We start from the raw sequence: 12526 nt of genomic DNA, 5'->3' as shown, positions 1-12526 counted from the left end.
AATCTTTAAAATAAGTTGAAATTTTGAAAATTTTGCAGTCTACCTTTTGCTTGACACGATATATCAAATAAAAGTTTAAAATGTTAGCGTCCACAATCAATACGCCTGAAACATGTATTACGATAAACAGCCAGTATAACGCCTTGACAAGGCTGGCAGGAGAGCCGAGAGGGATATGGGCCCGCTTCTGAGCTGTCTATTAGTTCAAGTCTCAACATAGCTATAAACGATCATCCTGGTGTTTCACTTGCAGAGCGAGGCATTAATGTGTGTGCCCATCCATCGGAAGGACGTTAAGCCAGATGACCCGGCTGCCAGCAATGCGGCCGTTAAAAAACTCTCCGGTGTCTTTTGCAGAGTAGGCGAGTTATTACTGGCACCCTTCAATTAATAATTCATGCAGCTTGAGTCAATTATCCTGTGTCGGAGTGACAATGCATTCGGGATTGGTTCTGGCCAAGAAACCTTTCTTGACTAGTCATGAAATGGCCTAGAGCTCTGTAGAGTATAGGCCTCTAATTATTATTTACTCCATAAAGTCAAAATATGGTGCCCACAATGAATATGCCCGAAACAAGCATCTTGTACAAAAACAGATAAAATAGCTTGTATCCATAATGAAGAATAACTATGCTAGTAAGAGCTTGGTCAGTTGCTTAATTACTCTACCAGAAATATAGTTAGACTTATTTCTTGGCCAACAAGTTAATAGTAAATCTATTACATCTGGGACATATTATGTCAACTTTTCCCCAAACAAATCCCAGCAAGTCTTGTGTTGTCATCACGTTGCTAGTTGTAGTTCCCCGTGGCTTTTTCGTTTGCAAATAATACTTTGAGAGGCTCCAACTGATGACATGGCTCTTAGCCATGTCAGCAGTGCTTGATACAGAAAAAAAGAAAAACTTGCTCGTATTTGGGGTTCATAGAAAAGACATTTCCATTGCACACCGAGACAAGTCATGTAGATCTGCAGTTCGGCTTTATATATGGCGTGAATGTGTAAAGCGGTAGTATGCTTTGAGCGAAATACTGAAACGTCTAAATGCGAGACATACTTTGTGAGAGCATGACACATGTACAAATTGGAAGTTTCATCACAGTTGGCAGCTCTGCAAAACTTGGACCATACAAAAATTGTCACTCGGTTAGAGTCTACAGACCGTAATCTTTGGACATTCTAGCGAACATCATTCTGTGATCACAAAGCGATTGCCAAGGGTAAGCCTCCCCCAGATTACCCTTGGTGATCACCGGAGACTTACCTTTGGCCCACGATCCAATGATGGCCATTTTCTTTCAGACCGACATAGGACCTTGACCTTCAACCCGGAGAGGTACGGAGTAAATTAAACGTAAATTAACCTTGCTATAGACTACCTTGAGAGGGCAATTTCATTCTGATCATGCAAACCTTGGTGGAGTTTTGTTGAAAAAAGAAAGTGTTAAAAAGGTCTACAATTGGGTCATAAACTTAAAAATTAGGCCAAGGTCAAAAAATTAAGTCAACCCTGCATTGCCTACTTTGTATTCGCATTATTGATGCAAAATTTAAATTTTTGAAAATTGGAGATACAGCTCGGAAATTGGCAGTGAAGGAAGAAAAAAGAAAAACCCAAATAGTGGTTTAGTGTTCTGAGGGGGTCTAAGAAACACTGAGGTACCATTAAAAAATTTGAGCCACTAATCATAGAAACAAACACTACAACAAGTATAAGCCTCCTCCTATACCATCGAGGGAGGCTGAAATATCATTCGAAGAACTCAACTGATACAAAAAAAAGGAAACAAACCTTCATTTTCTCAGGGCAACGAGTTGGCCATGAACATGAAAGTGATGTAGGACAGATCTGCTACAAACGTTTGTGGCTGTCATGCAGTTGTGATTTGACAATAGACAATTGATGAGAGTGATAGACAGGCAGACATCGAACAGCTTTATTGTATTGCAGTATACAACGACTGGCATAGCTCGCGCAAACATAGAATCCATTTTGGATTTGAACCCTGTGCAACGTGTAGAGCAATGAACACAACAAGGTGACTGATAACAGCTGACATCATAGCCATCTGGACAAATAGCTCCGTGCTTGGCACAATCACACTACAGTTTTTCGTTGGGGGGGGGGGGTATTTGGCACATCATTCTGAAAGCAACTCTTTCTTCCACCTCTCTTACCCTCTCACCAGCTGAACCTTCCTAGTAAGTAGAGACAAAAACATTCATTTTGACTCAGCTTCGAGTTCATCATAAATCTTGAATTCACATCATGAGGCTTCAACTGGTCAACCACAAATGGAAATGGAACACAATAATATAAATAAGCTCCTGTTCACCTTCAGGTTTTCATTGTGCATGCACAGTTTCATGCTCTTACAATGTCTCTGGGGTTTCAAATGACGAAGGTCTCGGCGAAGACGCAAATGGCTGCATCGTGTCATCACGATGAAAACATGACCCGTGACAGCTGGCTGGTTCTGTGATGAGAACTAAAAATTGTTCACCTTTACAAAAAAAAAAAAAAATGTATGTACAGCTGGATAGCTTTAACAGCATTCAACACTCAACTGGCAAGCAAGATGTGCAGCTTTCAAATGACAGATTTTATCAAGGTTTGCAAGAGTACGTTTAATGCCATGGGAAGCACAGCGTGGTTGATGCTTCGAGCATTCACTCTTTGTCGGAGCAGAAACTCTCGAAGCCTCAGATACTCCTCTTCCTTTGCGATGGAGATAAACAGACTTATCTTTGAGTTGATAAAATCGATTGTTTATCAACCTCGATGTGGATCGACACTACCCTTCCCAGAGACTGCTTGGTATTCTGTTGTGGATAAATTAATCAGATTCAAATTTCACCTGGACTTTGGTGGATAAAGTGCAGAAAAGAGTAATTGTTTTTAAGGAAATATCTTTGCAATCTTGGTAACCAATACCCATAATCATGTGTTTACAGATTTAACTCGAATGCTGAAAATCTAGATGGCAGAAAGTGCGAAAAAAAAGATTGGAAATAATTACAACTTTTTTGTGAAGGAAAACATCAAAAGCAACTTCATATAGAAGAGCAACTTAGGGACAAGACGTTTTTGATTCATTCGTTACTGCACAGCACCTGGCTGCATCATCCTAGGAGCGAAGCTGCACTACTGGTGGAGTGCATTCTTGTAGACAAACGCTAAGAATTTGGACTTTGGCCAGGGTGCCAGCAACAATCACTGGCTCTTTGTGAAAGACACCATGATATCTTTAATGTCCACCAGCGACCAATTCTGGCAGACAAGTCTCCAGTTAAGCGTCCCACCCGATAGGACGACATGCTCACTGTCGCAACGCCCTGCCTGCGAAACAAAAGAGTGACAGTTTATAGTTTTTTGGCGGAACTGAATTCAGATTAGATATTCCTCAGGAGAGTGCGATACCTCCAAGCTATTCTACCAACGTCAGACGTTTTTGAAGACCACAGCTATGAAGAACAATGTCCTGCACTGGCTAATTAATGTCCAAAAGAATTCTACACCAAATGCTTCAGAAAACTTCTACTCAAAAGGTGCAAGTGTGTCCAACGATGGAAGATACCTTGAAAAGTAATTTGGCCGAGGCCGTATATGCTTAATACGTGAAACACCCTGCAACCCATGCCTACAGAAAACTGATTTTTTTGAAACGCAGGCCATATTTTACATCCGATCATCATGCAACGTTGTTAAAATATTCTCCATAGTTAGCTGCTCAAATGCTGAAAGTTTCGTGTCAATCGCTCAAGCAGTTGCAGAGAAAATGAATGTGAAAGCGAATAAAGGTGAAAAAATGAGGTTGGAAGAAAAAAAACAAATTGAGGGCCTCGGCCCACGTTCCACAACATGGTCAAGGATGGTTGTTGTTGTCAATTACTGGTATAAATATTGTTTTTGTAATGTACATGAAAACAAAAAAAAAAAAACAGGTGAACTTTGAAGCATCCTCATACATGTTTGGGTAGCACCCCAATATTGTGTTGTGCTATATACTTAATCACAGAAGCTCATGAAACAATGGATGGCTGTATCAACGAGAAATATCGGATACATTCACAGTTAGAAGTTACAGATGTAAAAGATGGAATGGGAACTGTAGATGACGATAAGTTTCGGTGAATTAAGGTTGGAGCTGTAATTGAAATCTAGAAAGCATTGGCTATCAATCTGAAAAAGACAGGTTCAGGACAGAAAAAAAGACTTGATGGGTTATAGACCTTTGTGAGGTCAAGACTGATGGATGAAGAGAACTATAAACTTATCAATGACCCTTGCATGAGCGACTGACGTTTACTACCGTGTTGTACTGGTCCTAGTTCCTGATGGCCCTCAGAGGAGCAGTCATGAGTCCCTGAAGGATGAACGTGGGGCCTGAGTAAAGCCGGCGAGGATGAGGCACGATAGGAAGAACCAACAGGAACGGGGAGAAAGGATGGGCGGATTCGATGTGGCAAGGTTGCATTTGGAGGAATGTGGTGGCTCTCTGCTGCCGCTATTTCTGCCAGAACCTCAGCTTGTGCATGGACTCTATCCCCACAAACTCCACGGAGTAAGAGGAAGCAATCTGAGCAACACTGTTCAAATGCAATTGGCCCATCTGTCACCTGGGGCTCAGCAGATATGACCCGCCGACAGCTTTCACAGAGAAGTTGTTCAACCTCATCCCAAACTTCAGAAACGGCTCTACGATCGCTTTCTCCAAGCTTGGGGCATCCACGACTATCCCGGCACCTTGGTAGAGGCAACCAGGTTTCAGGTTTGTGTTGTGCCTCCAGTCCACAATCACTCTCTGAAACGGGTGAGGAACAAAGCTCAAAGAGAGCATCACCACTTGTGCTGTCACGTGAAATAAGTTCCAGGCTTGGTTCCTGTGCACTCGCACCTGTCAATTCTTCATCATAGCCTGGTGTAGTGGAATCATAATAACCTTCATCACTTGTGTGGCGTTCACTTGGTGGTGACAGTGGATCATCGGCCATGTGTTGCGCAATGCCGGGTACTGTTGGTTGAAGCTTTTCATTTGACTTCACTGCAATGGGATTCGACATGGGAAATATCTGATTGGGCAATGGCGCACTCAGCTGCATTGATGATGGATTCTGATTTGGTGGGGAAGCAACAATTGATGAAAGTGTGCTCGGAGATATAGGTGGAGAATACCGACTCGATGGTGTTGTTTCAAAAGTTGCTGATAAGGAACTAATTTTGGATGTTGGAATGGTGGAAGATAGTGCATTGTGGGAAGACAGCAACATTTGTCCAGTGATGGAAGGTGTCGTATTTAAAAATGGTGTTAAAGGCTTAGATATCGGTGGGGTGGAGGGTATTGTGTCTGAAGGCACAACAGGTTGTGATTCTGGATCAGGCAGCTGTGGTTGTGAGATGCAAGTATGAGATGGCGGATTAAGCAACATCTTGAGATCAGGATCATCCACCATTGGAAGGTCTGAAACATCCCAGCAGAAAGCAAGACGGCTTGGTGGATCAGCCATTTCCTCACCTCCACCCTGGAATGGGAAGAAACAAGGTTCCCGGAGAGAAGGCGTTAGAGCAAGAGATGTAGCCGTAGCATCCTGGTCTTCATCGTCTCCCTCCGCAAAGCCCTCACCACAGCCCGTGACAGAGTCAAAGCTCTTGAGTGATGCCACATCACCAAAAATTTCACTCAAACCATCAGAACCATTTTCCGAACCTCCACTTGCCATTGTCTCACTCTCTCTGCCTTGCTCATTTCCAATCACCTCACTGACAAGTGTACTGCAAACGATCCTTGGTGTTTCACTGCCAGTCATCTCAGTGTCAGTCCGAGACACATCTAAGTACGGACAGTCTTTTTCATCCTTTGGAGTTTCCATTTCTGATGATTTGCTCATCTCCCCATCACCACCGGGCACTACGCCTTGCTTGCTTCCTTTTGTTCCACGTCGCCCGAATATTTTCCGTAAGCCCCGCCGTGTTTTACCCTTGCTCTCTGTGGATGAAGAAGGCAGAGCAGTGTGGTGATGAGGTGGTGAGGGACATGGCAATTCACACACAGTACCTTCCTCTGTGACACATTCGGGCTCTGCGGATAGGCCTGACACAAAACTCAGACTACTTGCAAGCCTTGTTCGTCGGTGTCCCGTGCACCCACTCGTCGTATGCCCCACATCACTTGCTGTAGCACTGCGGCTCAAGCCTCGCTGCTTGGAGCGCCATGCTGCTCTCCCTCGACCGAGCAGAGAAGCCAAAGCAGACACAGGATTTGCGCGGCCGACAAGCCGACGGAAGCGGCCTTCTTTCTCTCCGGCCAGAACTTTACATTGATCTCCTTCTTTTGATTGCTCTCCATTTTCCATCTGATGGTTCTCCTCTGCTTCGTCAGCTGACGACCCATCTTTTTTGCCATCGCTGTCCGCCATTACGCAGTGGCTTTTTCACGGCATACAATCTGCTGACTCCATTTATATCCTGAGACGGGCAGAGCTAAAAGAAAAGTTAAATTAGTATTGCTGCGCATTGCACGTATCCGAGCAAGGAAATGGTCGCATAATGTAAATATTCTCTCACGTGAGAAAAGGCTTTGGCCACACTTTAAAAAATTTTGACTTGAAGATATTTCTGAATATCTATGTGTATGCAAACCTTTAAACACATCCATTACCACCACAAAGTAATCCCAATGCATGTTTGAGAATAAAGAATGGACACAAATATCCCCAAAAGTAAAGGTGAACCACAAACCAAAAGGGGGCAGCAGCGGGCAGCGTGCAATGGGCACATGGCTTTGCAAACGTTTTCGTCGTCATTAGAAAGACTAAACGGTTCATACAAATTGAATGCAACAGAATCAGTTAGTTCCTGTGCAGAAGGTGGGCCCAAAGATGTACTGTAGACCCAGCGAGCATGCCATAGTAGACAATGGGATGGGAAAATGTGCATTTACATGGGACATCCTCTCAAACCACATGAAAATTCACTTGTAAGAGTATTTGAGGGTGCTGAATCCAAATGTGAATGTTGCCAAGCCTTAACATTATATATATATATATATATATATATATATATATATATATATATATATATATATATATATATATATATATATATATATATATATACCAAGGGATGACCACTCAAAATGTTCATTTCCATAGGTCACCGAGCCAAACCACCTCTTCTTCAAATGTAAACATTGATCATGTTTTGACCACACATACTTCTTGCACTTTGTGTCAAAATATTTAAAACAATGCCCAAAATTGTACGCCCACTGTATTAGAACTCCATTTCCCAGAATGCCTTGCATAGAACAGTTAACAGTATAGCTACAACACCCTTGGTGTTTAATTTGGAAAAAAAAATAGCGATTGAAACACTACAATGCAGTCAGGGGCAGCGAAGTGGAAAGAAGGGAAAAAGACAAGTCAGAGTATGAACGCCAAAGAGGATTTTTGACTCCTGCAGTAATTAGGGTGGAGGGAGCGGGGGGAGGGGGGGAACAGATTGTGGGCCCAGGACACACTCTACAAGGACTGTTTAATGTGGCCTGCAGATGTTTTATCTGTTTCTGTTTCTAAGCACCACATTCAACTAACTAAACATGGCGATGAATTCGACCTCCTCAACTTCAGACAGCCTCGAGTTTGAATGAAATGAACCACCATTATGATGTATGCATGTTTTGCCCGATGAGAATGGAGAACTGATAAACTTCCAAGAGACAGGTTGGCCAAAATTCAATGATGGTTGTGTTCGATGGAGCAAAGATATCAGGCACTGTAGAAGCTGTAATTTTAACCAAAGCCGCTATGTCTTTCAGTATAGATCCGCACGTTGTTGCTTCGGCTCGTACTACTACCAGCTCTAATGACCCAACTACCACTCTGCCCACTGATGCTATCAGTAATTCTGCCATGTCGGAAAACTTCTCAGAGTAGAAGAAAAAAAAAAAAAAAAAAAAAAAAGCAGAAGCATGAAGAAAGTGAAGGTGAATGTTCAATCTGTGCTGTGCAGTTGAGACATATTTCTATACATGAGATTTAAATTTTAAATTAATTTATGTTACAAAGATCCAAAATCAGTCTGTGCTGGGTCATCTACAAACACTAGTCAAGACGTGATTTTGGTCTAAATTTACGATGATATGAATTTAATTTTTTTTTAATTGTTAAAGCCAAACTTGGTCTCAGTCCAGTAAACATGTCCAGTTGTGTACGTCATGCATGTGTGCACAATCGAAGAAATTTAATAAGCTGGATGAACGTCAACTATTCTGTTTGGAGCCATTATGATGCATTGGATGTATGTCAATAATTATTACGTCGTCCAGATGTACGATGACCATCATGACTGTGTTGTTGGCTGTTGATAAGAAATGACTATTTACATTTGGAGATTGTATTCTCAGTCTCAGAGAGACCGCAAGAAGGCTCCATTGATCTGCACTCTACAATCAAACAGCAGAAGCTTAAGACATTCTCCCACATGACAAAAAATGTATCCACAGTAAAAAAAAAAAAAAGAAAAAAGAAGAAAAAAAAAAGGCCTGCTCAAGCAAGATTGAAGCCTATTTGCCAGAATGCTAATAGTTTACAAGGACAGAAAGGTGGAACTCAGTGAGCTTATGAAATACAGCCTCAACACAAGCCCTTTGGCATCAGCAAATGATAATGGCAGCATTGTGAAAACAAACAAAGCAAGCCTGATGTGACATATGGAGTCTGTTGTGGAGCCATCACCAGTCATAGACTCCATTCCAAGAAAGGGTATCTGGATCGTAGATTATTCCACTGCTCAGCAGTAGGGTCGACGCACTTCCCACATTTGGTAATTTGGCAGCTTGCATTTGAAATAAGGAAGGAACCATGGCTAAAAATATCTACGCTGATTCAATCCACCTCGTCACAGATCGCTATCCGGCAGTCTCCATAAAAAAATGTAGAAAGGGGAATGAGAGTTGCAGGAGGAAAGCAGAGGATTAAGATCTACAGTACAGAACAAGTCATTCCTTCACAGGACAAAAAAGTTAATGACAAAGAGCACCAACAAAGAACGAGTTCAGTACCTGTTTGATAGAAGGCCAAATACTGACCCTGAGAAGTTAAAGAGTGTCAAGGTGTACTTGGCACATGGACCATAGTGCCATGCTTTCCACAGTGTATCTGGAAAGTTGGAAGTTGACAAAGTGTCGGAGCTCAACGCAGATCATGAAGAAGCTGACACCAGACTCATTCTACACTGGGCCTTTGCAGCAAAATAAAGAAATAAATCATAATTAAAAAAAAAAAAAAAAATCAGCAATTAACCTATGAAGTAAAGAGTCAGGTCAGGTCAGGTCAGATGTGGGAGCATGCGCCCGAACAGTGCGTCGCTGCGTCCACTTTCTGCCAGTACGCTTGGGGCTTCCATCTGGCCATCCCCCAGGCAGACACCTGGTCCATACCCATCTCCTTGAGATGCCAATCAACCTGCTGCAACCATGAGGCATGTGGTCAGTCCAATGGCCTCCTCCACTCAAGAGGCTCCCTCACTGAGAGAATCTGGTGAGCAGTATCAGCGTCATGAAAACGAGCCACATGTCCATACAGCCGCAGCTGACGCTCACGGACTATGCAGGTAACAAATCTCATCCGAGTCTCTCTCAGAAACCGCTCATTGGACACAGGCTGACCAGAGATAGCCAATGATTCTCCAAAGAGACCTGGTACCAAAGGAATTAGGTCTCTGTCTCAGATCCCTGGTCAGAGTCCAAGTCTCACATCGGTAGAGCAAAACTGGAAGCACCAAGGACCTGAAGACTCGGACTTTGGTCCTCCTGCACAGGTACCGGTACACGCCACACTCTATAATCCAGTGAATCCATGACTCCCCAGGCCCGACCCACACATCTGTTAACCTCTGACTCACAGCCATCAGAGACATGAATATCACTGCCAAGGTAAGTCAATCTCTCCTTGACCTCAACATCCTCACTAAAAGCAAGTACAAACAAGATGGCAGCATCCAAAATGTCACTGAAAGCCTGGATCTTAGTTTTGATCTTGAAAACACATAATCCCAGCTGTTCTGACTCCTCATTCAGCACCTCGAGGGCCCCCAAAAGGATATCCAGAGTGTCGGCAAAGGCAACTGACATAATCTGCGAAATCAAGGTCAGAGATCTTGAGATTTCCAAACGATGCACTGCAGCTTGATCGCTCTGACATCCTCCCCAGAATCCAGTCCATACAAGCTCTGAAAAATGTGTTGCCCAGTACACACCCCTGACAAACTCCAGTAACAACTGGAAATAAGTCAGAGATGGTATCACCACATCTCACAGCACTACCAGAGTATAGTTCAGGCATCAGATTGATCAGTTTTGGTGAGACCCCACGAAGATCAAGAATCCTCCGGAGGGCATCCAGATTCACTGACTCAAAGGCTTTACAGAGATCAACATAGGCTGTTAAACCTGGCATTGTGACTCTGGTCAATGGTATCCAGTGTCCCTTGAGACACAAAAATGATTCTTTGCCCTACAGTAAGTTCCAAGACATCCACCAGCAACATCAAGGACTCCACAACTCTTCAGCATTTCCCAAATGACCAAGAACCCCCAAGTCACTACTCAGCCTGTTCACAAACTCCTCAGCTACCCTCTCATCCTTGAGGTTGCCAACATCCAGCCAGGGCTGGGATGGTATCATTCTCCCAGAGTTAAGCTGCAACTTCAGAGTTGCTACCACAAGCCTGTGGTCAGTATTGAGGAACTGAGCACTCCGGTAGATCCTGCAGTTCTGGGTCATTCTCCAGCGACCACCAACGAGCACTTGGTCAATCTCCTTTGCCACACCACCAGCGTTGGAATTCCAAGTCCAGCGATGAGCCTGTGGGTGCTGAAACCATGAACCAGCTACCCTCAGTCCATGATTTCTTGCAAAGTCAAGGAACTTCATGCTATTCTAGTTTACAGTTCCAGACCCATGGGGATCAACAGACAGTATGTCTCATAATCATCCCCATCAGTTCCAGTTGATGCATTGAAATCCCCAAGACAAGAAAAGTATCTCGACTGGGACACTGATCAACCACAGACTCGAGCGTGGCATGGAATGCGTCCTTCACAGTGAAATCACTCGCCTCAGCCTCAGGAGCATATAGAGACCAGGGAAATGACACCCAAGGAGTGACGAATCCTTAGTCTCATAATCCACTCGTTGACTGGTGTTGCCTCAATTGTCATTAGAGTCAGCTTATTGGAAACAGTTACAGCAACTCATTGGGCATGGTAACCAGCAGAGCGACCAGACCAATAGTAGCTGTAACCATCGGCCATGATCTCACCACTATTCGGTCTCAGAACCTCAGAGCATGGTGCAATACCAATGTTCAAACGCTTGAGCTCAGATGGTAACAGAGACAGGTGATCATCCTCTTCGGGGGATAGGAAATTCCAGGCACCCACTTGAAGGGACCGCCTCAGGTTAACGCAAGAAGACCGCCATCTGGTGGACGACACCTCAGCACCACCCCGACACACACGACCGCAATCTGACCCGGGAATGTTTCCCCGTGGTTTTCCTCCTCTCAAAGAGTGGAGGTTCCGAAGGCTTTGCCTCAACACTGTCATCCGGTGAACTCCCCTGCGGAAGGCAGCTGCAAAGGAGGTACTCCCATGGAGTGGCTTTTCAATTTTCTTTGCGTTTTTCTTGTGGAGTGAAGGGTCTTATGGTGGCCGGAGTGCAAATCCTGCCACCAACCTCCTCAAAAAAGTCACCCAACTGCAGGAGGACATCCGCAGACACAGTTGGGCACTAGATATGGATGGCTGTTGGTTTACAAGGAGCTTCTCTGCCCTTTGAAATAGTCCTGTCATTATAAGAAGTCTGGATGCAGACGTCTTCATAATAGCAGCAGGCCTTGCAGTTATCGATATATAGCAAAGTGTTCTTTCACACTGGAATGGGGAACTGAGCTCAAACAACTGATATCCCTGCAATACACGATCATTTTGGTGATGCTGCATCAGAAGCTTTGATCGGACCACATTGTGTCACTGGCTGTGACTGTCAGTGCCTTCTGTGGCAATGGGAAGACAAAGAAACTCAAGTTGATGCTGTCTGAGGAGAACTGTCAAAACATGTTCAAAGACTTGTGGCAATCCTTTGACGTGTCCCCACAATTGAATCAACAACTTGAACAGTTTGTACACTGGTACGCAATGGATGGATAGATGATGTCAATGTGCTGAGGTACAACATGTTCAGGATGGAGTGTAAATTAGAAAGCTCACTGCCACCAAATCAAGACTCACTTAAAGCAGCACATCAGCAGAGCAAACGATCAAGCTGCAATTCATAGGAGAGCCCTCCAGCACTTTGTGAACATACCAAGCCCAACCCAGCATGGCTGTGAGATGGAATATAGAGGGCTCATCATCAGGGGCACTCTGCCACCAGCTACAGACAATGTAATACAAGACAGTGCGAGTGCGTTAAAAGTAAGATACCCTGCACAGATCTGTGCAAATGTCTGGAATGCAATAA

The 12526-nt window shown here is 43.9% G+C and overlaps 1 protein-coding gene across 4 annotated transcripts in view; it reads right to left on the bottom strand.

Annotated features, from left to right (window-relative positions):
- Positions 1-1916: 1916 nt before the first annotated feature.
- LOC147031586 (uncharacterized) overlaps positions 1917-12526 on the bottom strand; it is a 31765-nt gene continuing 21155 nt past the window's right edge. For 3 of the 4 annotated variants that reach the window (XM_085865610.1, XM_085865596.1, XM_085865605.1), the window contains one exon: positions 1917-6482. In XM_085865610.1, coding sequence (XP_085721736.1) covers positions 4268-6418 — 2151 coding nt within the window. In that variant the 5' untranslated portion in view covers positions 6419-6482 and the 3' untranslated portion in view covers positions 1917-4267. Of the gene's footprint in view, positions 6483-8737; positions 8760-12526 lie in introns of those variants that run through there. The other variant, XM_085865620.1, reaches the window with a different exon arrangement.

Source organism: Eptatretus burgeri, chromosome 2 (genome assembly GCF_056783735.1).
Source record: "Eptatretus burgeri isolate ZD-2024b chromosome 2, Ebu_testis_v1, whole genome shotgun sequence".
In the NCBI taxonomy this organism is placed as follows: domain Eukaryota; kingdom Metazoa; phylum Chordata; class Myxini; order Myxiniformes; family Myxinidae; genus Eptatretus; species Eptatretus burgeri.
Note: the sequence above shows the minus strand (reverse complement) of the source record. Positions and strands in the feature narration are given on the sequence as shown.